We start from the raw sequence: 21,700 nt of genomic DNA on the forward strand, positions 1-21,700 counted from the left end.
ACTATTTGGGGAAGGGTTGCCTACTTGTGACAGGGTTAATTGAATTGAATATGGTCCCATCTTTGTAACCTTTCCCTTTCCGGATTAAAGTTCAGATCAAGTAGCTAAACATTTGAAGTGTCTCTTTCTGCCCTCTGCTTTATTTCTGTGCATGGAAACTGTGGAATAAATCAATTGCGGGCTTAAAACTAAACAAGAAATTATTAGTGATTAGGGACAGAAATCCTGCTGACAGCAGTTTCAAATAAAGGAAATGTGCAAGTTATCCTCTCAGTAAAAAACTGTGTTTGGAAGCTGGCCACTTAATAGTACTGCTAACAGTACTGTTTGATTTCCTGTACCCATGAGCTTATCAAAATTGTTGGTTTTTACACGGTGTTGCAAAATTGAAGATGGAACTAAGTGGATATTTGAAAGAGTGAGTCAGCTAGGCTTAAGCAAACAGTTTTGTTACACAGCACAGCTGTGAAAGGTAAGAGATTTTTGTTGTATCGAATGTTACGTACAGTGCAAAGGTTACCAACCTTACTAATGAACCAGTATGTGGATCTCAAGCAGTGTTAAGAGAGGTTTTCCTGATGGGTTTTGTCCTGTGATCAGCCCTGTGATCTTTCTTTTGACACAGACTAATCCAAATTTTGAAATATGGGAGGAAAGGGATGGCAAAACCAACTTGCCCTAAGATTGAATTTCCTGTTGCCCATGAAAGCATGGGAATCACTGGGACATTCTGTCATGACCCAGGTCTGGATTATTCTCTAGCTCATTGGTCCATCTGAAGCCCAAAGTGGGTTCCGAAATGGGGTTGGTTATACAGATCATGACAAAGGTCTGGGCAAGTACTTTATACAATCAATTAAACTTTCCCTGGGTTATGGACATAATTTATGTAGGTGAATCCGTTGTGGTGATGTCTGTTGCTTCACCTTTCTGAATTGCAACTGTTTTTTTATTTATCTGTGCATTCAGTGGTGGTTAAAATAGATTAAATTGTGAAGATTAAGCAATATTCTCATTACAGATTTTAATTAGCACTGTTTTAAATTTGAAGAAAAGGTAATTCAGCAATTCAAAGACAAATCAAATTTCAGAAAGAAACTGCTACTGAAGCATCTGTCCTATCTAAGAGTTTATACTGGTCATGATATAAAATGTAGCAAGCCAGTAGGGCTTAGAACTAAAAATAATTGATTTTAAGAAATCCACATGATAGGTTGGTTTGTTTGTTTGTTTGTAGGTTTTTTGCATGATGATATGTGGAGAAGAACAGCTAAAACAGTAACAATTCCTGTTTGTCACGTAAATGACGGTTTCAGCATACTTAACTAGAAATAATAACATCACTAATGTGCCTGCATACAAAAAAATACTGGTTCTCTTCTCAGGGGTTTTGTTTTCAGGGTTTATTAGAAATTGAGCACTACTGTGAAAGTCCTGGCAGAGGCAAGGATATTCACATTTGACTACTAAGCAGACACACTGTTGTTCTCAGTTATTCAATAGTCTAAAAAAATTTTTTTTCCTCTTAGAAAGAAACTATTAAATTTTTCATTTATTCATTTTGTATTTTATTGTAACTGACATTCCTGTATTTTCAATTAATGCCATCTGTTTTTCCACATTTCAGGGATACCACTGTACAAAGCCTTACCCTACAACCTTCTGTAAAGGATGGTCTTATAATATATGAAGATTCGCCACTGGTCAGTAGAAGCATTTGAATTTTATATTTCGAATGTTTTTTTTATTTAAACTGTTGGTAATTTGATTTTTCATGGCCCAGTGAGTGAGTTTAGTAATAAACATTTTAATAACATTTATTGGGTCACATTGGTCACATTTGCTGTGCCAAATGTGACTAAGATTATGATCTTGGGAGTCCCCACATACAAAATGAGTATGGAAAATAATTTGGTATTAACCTGACACATTTTAACTGGTAGAGTGGTATTTGCCTCCTTCTCCTTTGCAGCACTTCACACCTACATGGTAAGTTGGGCTCCGAACAGCTGTTACAGCCATTCTTCAGTTCTTTCAGCTACGTGTTGAAAGTCTAGATGCAAACTGGCTTTACACATCTCTGTCTGCACTCCAAGTCGTTCAGTCAGGCTGCTCACTTCCCTCGCTTTCCATCCCTATCCAGGAGAAATGGAAAGACCCAACTTTCTTGTCTCACCTGCCTCCTCTTCCTTCTATTGTGGTTTGGCCACAGCTTGTCCCTGTTCTGAGTCCCTTTCTTGTCTCAGTGCCACTGAAGTGTCACTGCTGCTCAGTGAGAAATCAGTAATGCAGCTCCTTGCAGGGTTTTGGCCAGGAGTGATGTTATGATTCCTTTCTCTTCTAGGTAAAAGCAGTGAGGTTCGGCCATATTTTGGTAATTGATGAGGCGGACAAAGCACCAACAAATGTTACCTGTATCTTAAAAACTTTAGTAGAAAGTGGGGAAATGGTTTTGTCAGACGGAAGGCGAATTGTTGCCAGTAAGTAGAGCTAAAGCGTTTTCATCATTTACAGTAAAATGTAACATGTTGCTGGTTTTCAGTTGCTCAGTAGCAACACAGACCATTCCAAATAGATAAATAGTTTGTTGCTAAGAAGTTAACAATTAAAGAATTTACAGTAATTTTCTCTACTACTTTTGCAATAGTCACTAAGGTTTTTTAAAATTAGCATTCTTGTGAATTTTGCTGAAGAATTATAAAGAATCTTAACCCAGAAAGTGTTGACCTCTCTGCTTCTCATTCACCATAAGAAATAAAGATCTGTTTGAGAAAATTATGATCTTGGTTATGCCCATCTGGACATTTGGGGTATCATTGGATCAGGTCTAGAAGGAAGATATGATATATATCTAGGGTCAAATTGTAAAGGATTTTATCTAATCAAATATTGCATATGCTTACTTGATTATACACTTACTTCATTATTTAAATATGTCCTGCAGGATGAGGCTATCTGTAATCTGATGGAATTTAATTCATCTGAGTTCCATGAAATAAATATTTTTCATTATTTTTCAAAAAAAGGCTATGTTTGAAGGTATCTCTTGATGCTGCTTGATGCTAAACTTTATATAATTAGTTTCATTTTAACAATATGGGGAATAATGTTTGAGTGTAGCAGTCATTCAATACTCACATGGCGCACTTGAGTTTTGCTTGTCATTATAAACTTTAGGTGAGCTTATTCTAAAATATTTTCTAGCCAGTCCTAATTATTACTGTAGTTTTTTTTTTCGAGGCAGTTAAAGGATTCCCAAACACCATGTGCCACTGGAATCATGCTGAAAGGGAACAAGGTTCTGAATGGGGCCAGTCTGAGTAGTTTTGGAGAACCAGTCTTCACATGTGTTAAATAATGTATCTCTGTGTTCTCACAAATTTTGTAGTAACCAGGAGGAATTTCGCTCCTGTCTTCCCAGATCAAATTGTGTCAGACCTATATAAAGTCACATTTTATTCACCATTGGCTTCACCATTTTAGTGAAATTAAATATAAAGAAAACAGGTAGTCTGCACCCCAAGAACAGTGGATGTATTTTTGTGTTTTTTCAATTAAACACTTTGGTTAAATTTTTGTGAAACAAACTATGAAACTTCAAAATGAATGCTAGAAAACTCAGTTGAATGATGTGTAACTGTTCTTCTAATTCTAAGAGGAATGTAATTAAATTAGAAGAATTTTTCTTCTAATTCTAAGAATTCTTCACCTAATCTAATTCATTCAGTATTGCAAAGCTTAAATATGCAAGTAATAAATTGTATTTCTTTTCCAGATCATGCTCATGTAGAAGGGAGAGAAAATGTAATAGTTATTCATCCTGATTTTAGAATGATAGTTCTGGCAAATAGGCCTGGGTTTCCTTTCTTGGGTAATGACTTTTTTGGCACATTAGGTAAGTGATTCATATTAATTTATGATCTTTAATAGACTTGACTAATAGAATATCTGTCTTAATCAATTAGATTTCATGAGGAGAAGGGACCTTATGCATATTGATTGATACTTTATGTCATGTAAGACATTAAGGCTATAATGTAAATTTATGTATCTTAATAAAAGTGCCCAAACTTGCCCTGAATGGAAAAGCTGTATGTGATCATCTGTATGAAAACTGTTTTGTTTTATGGGATCTGGATGGACAAGTTTATGGAAATCTTTGTTAATGAGTGTATAGAGTATACAAATACTCCAAACAAATTAACTGTAAACTTGACATCTGACAGCTCTTTCAACTGCTCACTATTTTTTTTCCCATATCAAACAAGCCACAGTTTGAGTACTGTCCTGTTTGGTACAAGAGACGGTAGCTTGATGGATGGTTCTTTTCTTTGCTTTCAGTAGTAAAGGCTACTGTATGTTTTGCTGCTAGCACTGTGCTACCCGCTTCTCAATCTTGCTTCTGCATGTATATAGTCTAAGTAAAATATGTATGTTTGACAAGATACTGAATTTATCTCAGTATCAGGTAAAGCTGTCCAAATTTCACACCAACGATGTTCATATCAACAGAAGCCTTAGTTTAGAAAGCTCTTGGTAGGTCTCAGAAATTCTGTGTGTCAGCAAAGATTCCCTAGAGCTTCATCTCACAGCAAAAACACAAAATTAGGTTGAACGGGGGCAAGTGGTGAAGAATTCTGTGGCCTGTACAGCCCACTGTTAGTCTAAGTGGGCCTCTGGCAAGTTTTTAGCATTGTTGCTACATGATGGCTGTGAACTGAATACCCTCCAGACTCCACTGACTGTATTATCTGTGTTAGCTTGGCCATTGATATGCAGGAACCCTAATTTATGTGGTTTTGCCTGTTAACTTTGGCCATTATACTTAATCTGTAAGAAATATACTCAAAATATACTCAAAAAAGCAGTTGCAAACCCAATTCCATATTATTTAATAGCTCTTTGTTTTTCAGGTGAGGTTCCCTCTGAATGGACATTCTCTGTTTGAAACTCATTGACGCTGAATTTCACAAAGCTATATTGCCCCAAAGGAATTTATTGTTGTGTTTATTTTTCACAGCCTAGTTTCCTTCCTTACATGAACCCTTTAAACAAAGTCAATCATCCCAATGTTACTGCTCTTGATCTACATAGCAGAGGTGTGGTTGAGTCTTTGGGGTTCTATATTGATATTATTTTTCCAACTTAGGGTTTCTTCTGCTTTTAGTTCATCCTTTTTCTGCAGGACCTGATCATGCTTCTGCAAAGTTTTGTACAACAGTTCAGAGACATTTTGTGAATAAACTCAATTTATAGATTATATGTTTGGTATTGATATAATGCCAATGTATGGAAATAATATCTTACCAAATTTCTTACCATACTTCAAGACAGGCAGGGAGAAACGATAAGATAAATTCAGCATTTCCTCTAGACCTTTCAATTGGGTTTGCATTAGGGCCTTCCTGCATTTCAAGATTTCCCTGAATTCTGTGGTGTTTCAAAGGAATTCAAAAATAGGTTCAATTCAACCAGTTACATTTTCTTAAAATCTTTTTTCTCTTATTTTTTCCTGCATGTTGTCATTATAGTGCAAGAGTTCTATTATTCTTACATTGCAAAGCTTCCATATTGCTAGAGTTTTGTACCTCCATGATGTTTCTTATAGGCAGCTCCTCCAGGCACTGACTCTTCCTTGTCCTCACAATGGCCAACCAACCCACTCTTTTACAACACTCTTCTTATTGGCTACAGCTGTGGCCTGTTAAAATCAGGCCTGCTCCTAATCTTTAATAATTAACCCAGCTGCAACTCTTTAAGGGGTACGATTACTTTCCACACTACCCTCATTTACATATCTCCTATCCCCCTACACCTGCATTCAACTTTTCTTTCTTCTTGATTTCTCCCTCATGATACCAGTTTCATTAAAATGACAGATGAGATCTCTATGTTTCCAGAAACCTCAATGTTCCTCATAGCTTGTACTTCACATTTTTCACAGTTTTAGCAACTTGGTACTCAGCATTCTTTTGAGTCATATCTTTTCTATTAAAGGTCCAGTGTTAAACTTAAAGGGGCTGTTGGGATGCTATTTCTTTATAAATTATCTGACTTTGTGCTTTCTCTTTTTTCTTTGTAGGGGACATTTTTAGTTGCCATGCTGTTGATAATCCCAAACCACAGTCAGAACTGGCAATGCTTAAACAATATGGTCCCGATGTTCCAGAGGCGATTCTGCAGAAACTGGTAGCTGCTTTTGGAGAGCTCAGGAGCTTAGCTGACCAAGGAACTATTAACTACCCCTATTCAACTAGAGAAGTTGTGAATATTGTAAAACATTTACAGGTACAGTACATCGCATTTAATTGAAAGCTTGAGTTCATCAATACTGATTTTTTAATGCCTGAAGGTTTCAGAAAGAAGATGCCATTATTGTTCATGCATTTTTATTTAATTCTTGTGAAACACTTTACATTTTGAAAGAAGCATATTAAAGATGCTCAGATAGTCAGAGGATAAGGATCACAGATGTACATGGGCAGATATTTTTCCTGCATATTTATCGATAGAAAAAAACCCTGTAAATCTGTTATTCTACTGTGTGAGAAAAAAGTTGCGTACTGTGAATACTGTGTGCAATGTTCATACTGGCCCTCATTATAAAACTCCATATTCAACATACAGTACTTCCAGGACAGTGCAACTGTTCATTTTATTCTGCTATAAAATTTGTGGATTTAATCCTTTCCTGTGAAAAAAACAAATTCCTGCTGCCTAACAATAATACATCTGTAGTGGATTTTTTTCTAAGGAAAATGCTAGATGGATAACAACTCAGCAAGGGAATATGTAGTTTTATTATTACTTCCTACACACATTTAACTGCAAAATTTTGAATTCTGATTTAATGATGATCTGGTTTTTAAATATTATGGTAAAGTCTGACTTCTGTCTTTATAAAGTGAAGGATTTTTTTTGCCTGAATATTTGAAATATAAAGTGTCTTAATGCTCTTTGAAATAGCAATGCTTTTATTTTATTCAGTTTATAATTCTAAAATTGGTCATTTGTTAATTTATAGGCCATTTCTTGAGTTATGAGTCCTATATGTTTTTAAAAAATAGTGGAAATGAATGTAATTAATACAATTAGAATATAATTTCTCATAAATTTGGATCTACTGCTCCTGTGTTTTATACTGCATGGTATAACAGGATTGCATGATAGTTTTGTGTTTGTGGTCATGTACATATTCACACACATTCAGATCCTGAAGGGTGGATTTACTACTTTTAAAAATCTTCATCTAGATTTGTGGAGAGTATGGATTTTTATGTTCTGTGGTCTCTAGAGTGTGAGAAGATCTCAAGACAAACTGGTGCTCTTATGTTATCAATAATAGAAAGAAAAAATAATGCTCTGTAACTTTGTGCTAAGGGTTAAGAAGATTCAGACCTAAAGGCTGAGGAATCCAGATAAACGCATAAGCAGAGCAGTCTATTAGGATCCATTACCAGCTGATTGGTATTTGTTTACCAAGCTGATAGAACATGTACATGCTGATCTCTAAACACACAGTTACAGTCAAAATGACAGTGGAAAAATTACAGACTTGAGGTCTGTGCTGCTGAGAAGCTAATTTTTTAGGGTGTTTGTTAAATTAGCTGGTTTTTGTCTCCATACCTTTCTGCTCTTCCTGCCTTCCGAACTTCTTTCCTTCATCAGCTATCTGCAAGTAACCTGAAGTTGTACTGATTTCTGTTAGTGATCAGTGCAGAAACATAAGACTTAATTATTGTTTTATTTGAGTGTGGACAGTATCTAACTGGAGATTGAAAGAGCTGCATTGCTGATTGTCTTAAGGGCTCTTACTGTCTGCTTCTGTCTCCCTCTCTTAAGCAGATTAGTACGGTCACTTCAACCTGGACATTGGGTGCAGTTCAGTGGGGAAGTTTCCCATCTGCTAAGCTTTCACCTCTTTCAAAGTGTAAATATCCAAATATCTCTCCAACATGTATCTTTGACTTGTTTTGTAACATTTATTTTCAAGATCCCAGTCTCCTAGCAAGAGTAGAACATTTTGTTTACTGTAATTTGGTTTTCAATCTGAATAATAAAAAACCGTGAGTAGCCAAATGTAAACAATTAATATAAACATAATGGTTATTCCAAAGTTAGAAAATTTTAGGTCTTCAGGTAGAGAAGAAAGAGGAAGGAGGGAAATGAGTCAATAATATTGCTGGTCCTTAGGAAGGAAGGAGGGAAGTTAGTCATGTTGTTAAACAATTTCCCTTACAGCAGTTCCACAGCCCTGCTCTCTTTGGACTATTGTGTTGATTTCTTTCACATAATTTTGGAATTTTTTCCTTGTGTAAAAAAAGGTTGGATGTTTTGGACGAAAAAGGTCCTTTTGATTACTGTTGTCTGACAGCACATCTGAGCATCAGGACTAGTCAGTTAAAAATATACTGATTGCTATGGTATCAGCAAATTAATAGGCTAATCTCTGACTAATTGTGATCTTCAGCATTTAGGATACACATAGAGAGTACAGTTACAAGATTATCCTCCCCTAAAGACTATGCAAGTAGGGAACATGTAGTAATTTAGTTGTAGCTTAAACATTGTGTTCAGACCTAGGTTGCTTCTATATTAACTTTTTCTTAGGGGAAGGTTTTTTTGGTGATGCTTGAGACACCAAACTATTTTGAAGACCCAAAACTGCAAGCATAGGGAGAGTTGTCTAATGCAGGTACCTAACTTGATTGCTGCAACTTTTTCTCCTCTTGTTCTGTATCAGGAATTTAGATCTTGCAGCTCTAGGTGGCAGGTGACCTGATACAGCCTTTTTGTCTTGCTCAGCTCCACTTTTCAGACTGTCAAATGTCAAAAGTCTTTATGTTAATAGTAGCTTATGGGTAAGCTCAGAAACTGCCCTTGCTGTGTTGGGTTACCATAAGGTGCTTGTAACCAAGGTAAGCTGTGACTGCTTCTCTGCAATCTAATGTGCTTTTTTTCATGAGACCTTGGTAGATGGTATCAGGAAAGCCTCATTAGTCTAGATAAAATGGCAATAGCTTTTTTACTAACTCTTCTTTAGTTTCAGAAAACTGAGATTTTTTCTTCTTGGTTATCTTCCTTGTTTATATCTGAGATTGCTTCCTAATGGTAGGCACTAGTATAACAGTTTTCAAACAGTAAATGCCTAAGAAACCTTCTGGCCCTGAAGTCTACTCATCATCAGGTTTTAAGGCCTATTCAGTAAGCTTTTGTGGTAAGATAGTGCCTTTTTTTAATGTTCAGCCTAACCTCAAAAGGAAACTAGGCTTATCAAATAACAGTTTATATCCCCTTCTCACTTTGTGCCTGATAACCTTTTACCCTTTTGGACAGTCACAATGGATCTCAGTTATCAATTTTCAAAGGTAGTTAGGTTTTTGCTGGTTTAATCAGAATCAGTGGCTATATGACAGAGAGGAACTGATTGAAATTGCAGGGGGAGAATTCAGCTGTTTCGTTTGGCAGTAGATGTTGCCCACTAAAGACACGAGTGCTGGTTAATCCATTAGTATGTCTGTCACTCAGGATGAGCCATAGACATGGTGCTTCTGGCCCTGCTGAAGGACAGCTGAGGAGGCACAGAGAGAGCTGGCAACATTCAGTAAAAGGGTGTAGGGGTAGGTGCAGGGGCAAACCAAGAGCGCGGGGGAACAAACAGATATCTGAAGGCACCAAGATACATCGGGAAGTGAGCGTGACTGAGAACGCAAGGCAGAAGTGTAAAACAAAAAGTCTGGACTCATTACAGACTGAACACCAGATAATTTATCACTTTCATTTCAGGACAGTGGTAGAAGTACAGTAAACCTCAATGGGTATAGCATATTTGAATTCTTGATTTCTACTGGAAATCACAATTTTGCTCGTAGATGTTACACAGGCTGTAGCAGTACATACCCTCATGGAATGTTAGATCAAAAAATACATGGCTTTTTCACCAAGTCAAATTCTCCGTCAAATAAAGGACACAATATACAAATAAAAATATACAATTGTTGAAAGCAAAAAACTGTGTTACTTGCTATTTTAAGGAATAGCCAAGAATCTAAGTTCTGAAAATAATCTAAGGTACATACAGAAGTGTTAGTTGTAAGGGGAAGAATCAATGAATGACAGTCAGACAGACTGATAAGAGGTCAATATTTTCTCTAGTAATGTCATTTTAAAAATCAATGGAAACCAATTTTTTTTTTTTTTTTTTACGTTCAGTTCAATCCCCAAAGAGTCAGCCCTTTTTTTGGGTTTTGGGTTTTCTTGTCTTTTTCTTTTTTCCCTTTAAATGAGCTGTCGTTTCCTTTCTTCAGTAAGCAGTTGTCCAAGCAGTTTTTAAAGAGGGATTGGATTTGTTCTGGTTGAAGCAGGAGAGTTGTGATTTTTTTAATAACTGAAGTAGAGGACCTTTGTACAAGTGGCTTGTGCTCCCAGAAGCCATCTTTTGTACCTCAGGAAATTTTTTATGTCCAGCTGACACAAGAGGCATGGAACTGTTGATGCAATTCATTACAGAAAAGTGTACTGATGACAGAAGTTACTGCAGACGTACTTGGAGACTTCTAGAGAAAACTGGATATTATGTGAAGTACTTGACCTGGGTTTCTGCAGTACCTAATGCAGGGAAGTGAAAGTGTAGTTCATGAGTAAATTAGATAGTTTGGTGCCGGTGTGTTGGTTGTGCTTTCACTGAGAAGAACAGAGAAAACACAGTATTCATAATATAAATTTTGTTTCAGGATTATTCTCTACTTCTTACTGGTCAATTAAGCCAAGGTACAATTAAAATGTAGAAGTTAGCACTTTCACTACTAAAATTGTCATGAACTTTTCAATTCACCTCATGTATGAAATGTTTATACATTTAGTGTTTAGTTAGAATAGATGATGGGAGAATGAGTTTAGTACCACTTTCATTGTACTTGTTACTTTGTTAGAACTGGATGTTGTAACAAGGATGGCACAGGCTGTAGAACAATTTTATATTATCCCATAATAATTTGTATTTTGCTAAGCTGTCATGATGTAGAACTTCTAATAGGTCCCTCATAGAAAAATTTAAAAAGCAGAACATAGTTTAATATGCTTTTATGGCAACACTAGTATTAAAATATTCTATGCCATGTACACCACAGATAAAAAAAGGTTTGTACAAACTTAATTTAGCAGTGGTATTCTAGTCTATCACAGTGACTAGCTAATTTTAGTATTGCTTGTGTCACAGGTATTTTATTACTGAGATCAGATATTTATAAAGTCGGGAAAATATTAAACTCCTAATGCTGATATTTGATTAACAGTATAGATCAAAGCATTTCTGAAATTCTTCTGTTTTCTTCTGTTTTAATTTTTTAATCAGGATTCAAATGTGTGTATTTTTAATACATTTATAAACTTCTCTGACACATAAGTCTGTTTTTCAAGTTCTCCATACCAGCCTAGCTCACTAATGGGGGAAAAACAATTAAGACTACAGCTTCCTAAAATATCTCTCCACAAGTTTATGTTCATCACTGTCAATGTGCCATACTGAGATGGAAGTGTCTAGGTCCTTGTCTGAAAAGTCTAGTATTTGAATGAAAGGCCTGTGGAGAAAAAGTGAGACATTTTTAAATAGAAAGATTCTCACTCCAATCTCTTGCCAAAAAAAAGGATAAAATAAATCAGGCAGTAAAGTTCCAGGATATACAGCAAGTTGATAATTGTTTTTTAAAATTCTTTTTATTTGCTTTGCTCCATTTACATCTGTGGTGGGCTAACCCTGGCTGGATGCCATGCCCACCAAATGTTTTCTTTCACTTCCCTCCTCTGGTGGGAAGAGAAAATATAATGAAATGCCTATAGAACAAGATAAAGGCAGGGAGAGATCACTCACCAATTACGGTCACAGGCAAAACAGACTTGCCTTGAAGAAATTGGTTTAATTTATAGCAAATCAGATCAGAGTAGGAAGATGAGAAATAAACACAGATCTTAAAACACCTTCCCCCTATTCCTCCCTTATTCCCAAGTTCAACTTAGCTCCTGCCTTTCTCTACCTCCTCCCCTTCAGCAGCACAAGAGGATGGGGAAAGGGAGCTGTGATCAGTTCTTCACACGTTGTTTCTGCCACCACTTTCTCCTCAGGGGGAGGACTCCTCACCAACTTACCCCCATGCTCCAGCATGGGGGCCCTCCCATAGGAGACAGTCCTCTGTGAGCTTCTCTATTGTGAATCCTTCCCACTGGCTGCAGTTCTGCAGGAACTGCTCCAGCCTGGGGCACTTCCATAGGGTCACACATTGTGTCAACAAACCTGCTCCAGTGTGGGCTCCTCTCCCCACAGGGCCACAAGTCCTGCCAGGAGCCTGCTCCAGTGTGGGCTTCTCACAGCCAGAGATCACAGCCTCCTTTTGCATATACCTGCTCTGGCTTGGGGTCCTCCACCTCGGTGACTTTCTTAATCAATTACACCAGTTTCTCTGAGTGGTTTTCTGGTATTAAAAGTTCTTCATTTCTCTTATTTTAGCTTATAGAATCCTAGAATATTTTTGGCTGGAAAGCACCTAAAAGATATTCTAGTCCCCAGCTGCTGTGGGAAGGGACACCTTCCACTAGGCCATGTTTCTCAAAGCCCCATCCAACCTGACCTTGAGCACTTCAGGAATGGGGCATCCACAACTTCTCTGGGCAGCCTATGCCAGTGACTCACTACCTTATAATAATGAATTTCTTCCTAATACCTGATCTAAATCTGCCCTTTTTCTGTTTAAAGCAATTCCCCCTTGTCCTATCACTGCATGCCCTTTCAGTCCCTCTCCATCTCTCTTATAACCCCTTCTAGGTACTGGAAGGTGTTATAAGGTCTCCTTAGAGTTTTCCCCAGGTTGAGCAACTCTCTCAGTCTGTCTTCACAGGAGAGGTGCTCCAGCCCTCTGATTGATCATCTTTGAAGCCCTCCTATGGACTCAATCCAGCAGGTCCATGTCTTTATGTTGAGAACCCCAGAGCTGGATGCAGCATTGCAGGTGGGGTCTCACCAGAGCAGAGCGGAGGAACAGAATCCCCTCCCTCACCCTGCCCTACTTGCAGTGCAGCCCAGGACACATTTGGCTTTCTGGGCTGCAAGTGGACATTGCCAGGTCATGCCCAATTTCTCACCTTCCAGCACTCCCACGTCCTTGTCAGAGCTGCTCTCAATCTGTTCATCCCCCAGTCTGTGCTGATTCAAGTGGTTACCCCAACCCAGGTGCAGGACAATGCACACAGCCTTGTTGAACCTCATGAAACTCCTGTGGCCCCACTTCTCCACCTGTCTAGGGCCCTCCAGACAGCATTCCACCCTGCAAGCATCTTAGTCCCACTGTGTCATTGATGAAGATAATAAACAGTCCTGGTCCCAGTACCCCCAAGGTCTGTACTGACGTTTGTCACACATCTCCATTGGGACCTTGAGCCATTGACCACTACCCTCTAGATGCAACCATCCAACCATTTAATTCCTCATTCAGAATAATCAATCCAGCACAGTAACACAATTTTAATTTCTGCTAGAGATACTAATGAAAGTCTGATAAATATTTGGGGTTTTTAAATGTACATAGCACATTTCAACTAGTATTTTTCCCTAAGGAAAAAAAAAATTGTGGGTCTTAAGTGAATTTCTGTGTCTACTAAAATCCATCATGACCTAAAATAGTTTTTTTTTAAACAAAGCAGTATATTATCTGCTTCTCTCTATTAAACATTAAGAGTCAGAATTCTTAAATTAATTGTGTGGGTGAATTATATGAATGTGTGTCTTAGTATCAGATCTTCATGGTTTATAGAAAGCAAATTTTAAGAATACAGAATAGTATTAATTACATTCTCCAATGAATACACCATCTTGTTGTGTGTATAATGAAAGTAATTCTTTAAACCAATGATGTTGTTAAGTGTTAAATAATTGTCACATCCTTTTTTTGTTTAAACCAAGTTTAGTGTAAGTAATTTCACTCTGACTTGAAATGATGTCCTGGAAATGAAAAGTAAAGATTATTTCAGAACTTTTCTGTCAGTCAAAGTTAGAATTTTTTATTTTAGAAGTACATAATGATGTGCTGGTACTTAATAGATAGTAACTAAAAGAAATGTTATTGGTCTGTTTCTTTACAGAAATTTCCATCTGAAGGACTTGCAAATGTTGTTCGAAACGTGTTTGACTTTGACTCCTACAACAATGAAGTGCGTGAAATTTTATACAAAACTTTGCACAAGTATGGGATACCTATTGGAGCAAAACCGACCAATGTGCAGCTGGCCAAGGAGTAAGAATAACATAAGATATATATTAAGAAGACATATTTCTCATGATCACTTTATAAGTGTGTTATCTTGCTGCCAATAGATTTTAAAACAACCTGGAATTCTTGGAAGTCAATCCTCCACTGGTTCAAATTTATAATCTTCCAAATAATTTACAACAATATAAGTTACTTCATGAGTATTTGCTTATTATTAATATTTAATCTATAAAATCGATGTACATATTAATAGCTTGTAAGGTAAACAGGTATATCTTAATAAAGGGAAATACTTGTTTCTTCTCCTGTGTTTTTAATTCAATTGCAATACACTTCTGTCCTGTTACTTATCACCTAAGTCTGCAGAAAAAAAAGTTGTCTTCAGTGGTAGCTGGGTTTTGTCTTTGATGCTCACAGAGGGCTCTACAAAAGTATTTCTTCTGAATGGAGCAGTGCATGTAAGCTTGAAGAACAGCTTCTGTATGTGTCTGCAAATCACTGTTATTCTTTAATTATATTATTATTTGATATATTGCACCATATACTTCTTTTGCAGAGGTTACAATCCAACCAGCTACATTAGATAGTAATGCCCTCATGTCTTCAAGCCACCCCCCACTCTCTGAAGGGGCCTTACCAGAAAGCTGGAGAGATGCTTTTTACAAAGGCCTTTATTGACAGAACAAGGGGGAATGGCTTTAAACTGAAAGAGGGGTAGGTATGTTTAGGTGAGATATTAGGAAGAAATTCTTTACTGTGAGGCTGGTGAGGCACTGGAACAGGTTGCTCAGAAAAGTTGTGGATGCCCCCTCCCTGAAAGTGTTCAAGGCCACGTTGGGCAGGGCTTTGAGCAACCTGGTCTAGTGGAAGGTGTCCCTTCCCATGGCAGGGGCTGTTGAAACCAGAGGATCATTAGGGTCTTTTACAACACAAAGTATTCTATGATTCTGTGAAACAAATGTAATACACTCTTCCAAAATTCACAGAAAACAAGCTTAAGTAGATCATATTCAAAAATAATTAGAAAACTTACTCTCTCTTCAGCTCTAATACATAATTTATTTATGAAGAAACAAATATTTCCCTTTCATGGAGAAAGCTTTATGCATATACAGAAAACTGAGTTTGCCACATGGCATACATATTTTATACTTGCTAAGGAGGGACTGATTTTTATGGCATGTTGTATTGATAGTGATTCTGGTGTGGGTGAGTGAGCACTGGAACAAATTGCCCAGAGAGGTTGGGGAGTGTCTCTTACTGGAGATATTCAAGAACCTTTGGAGCAGCCCTGTGCCTCTGGGTGACCCTGCTTGAGCAGGGAGGTTGGAGCAGATGACCACTGTGGTCCTTTCCAGCCTTACACATTCTGTGGTGTTGTGTCCCTGTGTAGGTTTCTCCTCCTGCAGCACCACTGTTATCATATCTAATATCCTACATTTAATTATTAAAAAAGATTGGCAGAGTAGTGCCTGTGGTGTACCTTTTAATTTTGATGACAGGACTATTACATGCCTGGGGAACCAGTACTTGAGCAATGACAAAGTCTGTCAAATTGACAGAACACACTTGAAACTCTTGCTATAATTTCTTTGCTGAACATCCCTTATTAATTTCTATATTAACTAATTACAATGTTTGTTATAGTTTTTGAGAAATTTTGTCTTTGTATAATTTTAGAAGTATTAGATGTGGGAGAGGATTCTTTAGTAATGAGACAATTGGAGGTTTAGGAAACATAACAGAAAGATTGCTGTAATTGGAGACGGCTCAGTCTAGAAGTGAGAAGATAAAAGAAAAATGTAATTATATTGAATTAAAGATAATCAGCTGATCATTTTGAATTCATCACTGAGGTTTTCTAGGAGAGGTTACACCAAGGATGACAGACAAGATCTCCACAAAATGCTTATCAAAAACTTCACTAGACAGGCAGCTGTGAGCATGTAATTTGTACACTGAATGCCCAGGGGAGGAGAAAATACAGGAGCAGTTCACACACAGCTGATAAAAACAACTTTTTCTTAGATCTCACTGTGCTGGGCTGAGCACTTGGCTTTGATGGTCTGTCCAACTCACCTGTCTTGGTCTCAATCCCTCACTCTCATCCACTACAGCTGGCATTTCAGGTTCTTACCCCTGCATTGTATGACAACCTTGATTTTGGTCATGAGATTCACTCCTATGTAAGACACAGGTAGATCACCTTGAATTACAGCCACATCTTTCATGTTTTGGCACTGTTGATTTTGCTTTGAGGTTAAAGAACATTGAGATAGTCTCTCCAAATCTATTCCAGCCCATATTGCAATCTCCCATGATGGACAGGCACATTGAGGTAATTTGGTATATGTTGTTTGGACTGCTGCAGAAAAGATCCTGGAGTACTGCCCTCTCTATTGTTTTCCATGAATCTGAGAATAGGATAATGGTGTTAATTTAGTCCAGCCCACCTCCTTCAGAAAAGATGCAGGTTATTCTAAAACCTTAGCTCATTTTTTCGTGGTTCATGCCTTCAGAGATGAAGTTCTATAACCTCCCAAGGCAAGTCAGTCTTGTTTCTAAATAGCCTCAGCACTAGAAAGTCACCTCTCAATCTTCCCTGTTTTTAAGGCCTCTGTTTGCTTTTATTTTTCTTTTATGCTTCTTGTCTTCATTTGATGTGTGTCCATCCTTAAGTATTGGGTGTGAAACTGGTCAAGTTCATTTTTGCTGGAGCCAAGTACAGTAGTATGAAAGTACAGAATAGAAATGTATTGACATTTTAAAAGCTCAGAGTGTTTGCATTTCATGCCATGTTTAACTCATCTCTGTTTTTCTAAACATAAATCTCCACATCCTTTTTGCAAAACTCTCCATAGCACTTACCCCATCTTCACTTTATGTGATCAACTTTCTTCACACTTACATTTTTCTTACTGTATTGAGTTTTTCAGATTGATTTTGTGACACGTCAATATCACTTCCTGATTTAAGCTAGTTTTCCTACCTGTTTCTAGGCTCTCACAAGCTGGCAATCTGAAGGTGTGATTTCTAGGTGTGATTTCTATGTTGTTCCAGCAACAACAGCATATCCTCACAGATGACTTTTGTGCCCCAGTCTTTTTTTGGTAGACTTTAAAGACTTACTAGCTATCATAATAAGTTGCACAGCAGTTCTATTAAGTAACATGAAAACTGGGATAGTAGTCCAAACCAATTTTTCCTGAGGCAGTTAATCATACAACAGCAAAATGGTGGTATAAGAATACAAATTCAGTACAAATAAATTGTGTGATACAGAAGCATTTCCAGGAGATTCTGGGGAGGAAAACTGTTATAGTGAAATACTGACTCCTTTGCACAGGTGCTCCGTGGCATGTCTTGAATCGAACGATTTGTGAATTCCTATAATAAGCTTTGGAGAAGTCTGTCACCTATTACTGAATCGAAAAGAAAACTTGCATAAATCAGAATTATTTAAATTGCTGCTGCAATATAACTGCTGTAAATATAGGAAGAAAAAAAACATGAGACACACAAGCAACACACTTAAATACAGGGTCTCAATAGAAGAATTATTTAAGTATGTGTCCAGCTGAAATTGCTGAAATCCAAGGAAAATTGAACAGATGCTTGCAGTGACCCTTACAGGAATTTTAGATTAAATTCTGGAAATTATATACCTAGTCTTGGAAGGGAAGATTAGATGGTATATAGTGGCCATTTACAGAATGATTCTTGCAGTAGTTGTTTTTTAAGAGAGAAATTAATTTGTTGATATTAATTTATTTATTAGCAAAATGAATATCATGTATTGGACCTGTAAAGGAAAGCTTTGCTTGGTCGTTTTGCTTTCTTCAGTTGTCACTTTTTGTCCAGGTAGGATAACCATTCTTCAAGGTACTGACATGTTCAGTATTGTTAGGTGTTAAAATACTCTCTGTCTCTCCTGGTACCACCTGTCCACTATTTTATGATTTTTATCAGTATTGTATGTAAAGCAGATGGATTGTCTATGATGGTTTGCCAAGACATAGTAGGTAAAATGAATTATTCATGGTACTAACTCATTTTTTTTCTTTATGTGTACAATTACATTTTGTTTTTCCCATTGACATCTGTTATGACATATTTTTCTAAATTCATGTTAATCTGCCATTTCAGTGCACAGTTCAGACCATCTGCAATTTCTAGGTAAAACAGCCTTTAATCCTAATTCTGACATTTATCCTTGATGAAATTGCCATTCCATATTTTTCCTCCTGTCACTATTCACTTCCAGGTGCTTCCTATAAATTCAATATTTGTTTCATATGAACTGGGTTTTTTATATGTAATGTAAATATGTACATTTTACCAGCTTTGTTTTTCTCTTGAGACTTTCTTTCATGTGGCTTTTCTTCTCCTGGTAATCTGTAGTTAATTATTGGGTATGTCTCCTATCATACATGTCTGTTGTCAACCCTGTGTGTTGCAGGGCCAGCTGGGGAAGGGAAATGGTCAGGGGACAGGAGTTTTAACATACAACTGTTCTGAATGTCTGTTTTAGAATATCTACTGAATGTCTTGAAATCAAAATATGTTTGGATAAATTATGGAGAACTGATTGGCAAGGAATTTTCCTGATTTCAAGCTGTAGCTTACTTGAGTCCAAAAAGGTTACGTGGGATGGAAATCTTTTCAGCTAGATGGAGCACAGGCTGTTACTGGAGGCCTTGAATAATACATTCTGTGCCAGCGCTGAGCTGGTTTACAAGATCATATATTAAGCAGCTTTGTTGTATGTCATAGTTCATCTCCACAGCTGTACTAATATGATGTCTGGCAGTGAAGAATTTGCTTTCAGTGGAGCTGCACTTTTACAACATTCATATCCATCTTGTAGTATGTTCTCTGAAAGCTAAACAAAAAAAATTATAAACAGGTTCTGTTGGCTTTTTAACACAGTTGTTTGGTGATTTATGTTTTTTTTGTTGTTTTTCTTTTTTTAAATATTCTAAAATGAATTTATTTTCTTAAATCAAAAGTATAAAATGGAAAGAAATTGTGTTCTATAGGTGTCACTTTGAAAAGTTTTCTAGCAGCACAAGCGAATTATATTTTGACATATCATTTTCCCTTTGATGGCTGTGCATGCAGAAATTCAGGCTAAACAGTAATTTCTTGTAGAATTGCCCCATCAACTGTAGGTCTCGTGCAATCACTTTTCTGAACCCTGCCTATATATACATTTCATGGACAGCAGTAATCATGTAGAAAACCAGGATCTGAAATGAAGGGTGAATAAACAGAGAAACAATTTTGAATTTTCCTTAAGCAACAGGCTTTGACACATCCATAATCAAAGAACTGATCAGGAATAATTCTCTAGAAATTGCTCTTAAATATTGGATTTCTTACAAGATTAATGTAGTCTACCTGTAGTTTTTCTGTTCTACAAACCCTTTCCAACTTTTGAAAAAGGCAAAAATCATGGATTGCTCTGTACACCCCAGCTTAGAGACCAGTGAAGTTTTAGTACCATTCTTACTCAGCCACTGCACTTTTTATACCTATCAGATCTCTTTGCCTTACAGATTTTTGCCAGTGTTGACATTTCCATTGTTTTCTATCTGCCTTTTATGTAAATGCTATTTGGTTAATTAATTTGCAATACAGCAATGTGGCAGGAACATCTAGTGAAGTTTTACTAGTTCTGTCACTTCAGATTATTTTCAAAATTTGCTTGCTATAAGTCCTGGGAAAAGAAGGTAATTTCCTTACTTCCATGTGTATCATATGTATTTGCTAGGGGAAGGCTGTTAAGATGTATACACATTTTTAGTGTGAATATGTTGTTTCAGTTGTTCTGCACCCTCACTCCCTCCTGAAACTCCTTCAGCAGACTGATTGTAAGACCTTAATGCCACCAGCTTCTTCAATACTCTTAGTCTTTCTTAGACCAGATTTACACGAGAGAGCGGTGGGACAGCAAAGAAAAAATAATTGTCAGGCCCTGGAAGAATGAGATCCCTATTACTCTTGACAAAGAGCTTTGTATTGTGAACTCCGCTTTCTGTATTATTCTGAAATTCCGATCTACATTTTCCTCCTCTTTGCTATTTATGATGACTAGCTCTGCTGCCTCAGAGAAACTAAATCATTCAGAAACAGGGAAGAGAACAAAACCTCAAAAATCTAGGGGAAAGTAGAAATCAGTTTTCCTGAGAAGAGAGGAACTATTAGCAAAGAAAATCTCCAGAAAGCTGAAAGAGAGTGGAAATGTTTATATGGGAATGCAATCTGTAATTCTGTTGCTATAAAAAGCAGGGTGTTTGGTTTGAGGTGGTTATTAACATATGTTTTGTTTCAAATTTTAATAGCTATTCATGATCATTAGTAAAGTTCTTGATTTCTAGGATGTTGTCCATGGGAATAAAGTGTAAGGAATTAAAACTAAAGTCCAAATCCTTGTGAGAGCTGATGTTCCACTGAGCTAATGGCAAATAACTATTGCTGATTATTGGCATATCAGAGATTATGCTATTCAGATCATAGAGCAAAAAGAAGTCTCCAAGGTTTTCTTGCACACAAGACAGCTTGTGGCTCAAGACATAAACAATGCTTTTCCAACAAATCATTTAGAAAACCAAATGGAAGCCTGAAGTAAAATTCTATTTCATAGATATCTAAACTGTCATGTAGTCTAGTGGCTTGACCATTTGCCTGTTTTTCTGGTTGCATGAATAAATATATCTAAGAATTTTGTATATGTTGAAATACTGCATCATTAGTGGTTTTTCCTAATGGTATTGAATGTTGCCATGCAAAAGCACAGCCCCATATACTTGAGGGTTTTTGGCTTTGCATTTTTTTTAATCTGGCTCAATTTCTCTTCTTCATTTGGGAACAATTTTGGCTATACTAGCTAGGTGTAAGAATGGAAAAATGCAGAATGAAGTGAGGAAAAATGCAAAATTAATCACTCTGCAAACACTTTTATCTATTGATATTTTTAGTCAGGCACCAAACAGGCCATGAAGATTCTCCTGGTTCTTTGACTAAGAGAGGGAATTAATGAGATACTCTTTCTTCATGACATGCCCCAGTGGCACATTGCTGGCAGCTGGCCATTTATTTATCTGTGAGCGCCAGTGATCAATAGCATGCAAACCATTTTCTGTTTGCAAAACAGTGTCTTTGGCTGTCTGACTGCCTTGGCAGATGGTCCAAACACAGAATGATGATGGAGGCTGAGTGAATGCCTGTGACTTCTGGCTTCTGGTTGTTTGAGGTTTCGTATCAATATATCATTAAGAAATGTTAAGACATCTTTCCTGAATGAGTAGCAAAGATTAAGGGATATCTGTATTCATCCCCTGTCTTTTCCCATAAGTTCTTAGGGGAAAAATAAAACTAAAATTCTCTAAGTTTTATATATAGTCCAAGTGATATTTTAATGTGGGAATTTTTTTTTATTT

At 36.9% G+C, this 21,700-nt stretch overlaps 1 protein-coding gene across 1 annotated transcript in view; it reads left to right on the forward strand.

Annotated features, from left to right (window-relative positions):
• The window catches only part of VWA8 (von Willebrand factor A domain containing 8), a 182,787-nt gene that overhangs the window by 95,957 nt on the left and 65,130 nt on the right, over positions 1-21,700 (forward strand). The window contains exons 22-26 of the mRNA XM_054271880.1: positions 1,628-1,703; positions 2,345-2,480; positions 3,776-3,895; positions 6,083-6,288; positions 14,131-14,282. Coding sequence (XP_054127855.1) covers positions 1,628-1,703; positions 2,345-2,480; positions 3,776-3,895; positions 6,083-6,288; positions 14,131-14,282 — 690 coding nt within the window. The remainder of the gene's footprint in view (positions 1-1,627; positions 1,704-2,344; positions 2,481-3,775; positions 3,896-6,082; positions 6,289-14,130; positions 14,283-21,700) is intronic.

The sequence above is a fragment of the Melozone crissalis genome, unplaced genomic scaffold (assembly GCF_028551555.1).
Source record: "Melozone crissalis strain CALT ecotype California unplaced genomic scaffold, PUWL_Pcris_2 ptg000013l_1, whole genome shotgun sequence".
In the NCBI taxonomy this organism is placed as follows: Eukaryota; Metazoa; Chordata; class Aves; order Passeriformes; family Passerellidae; genus Melozone; species Melozone crissalis.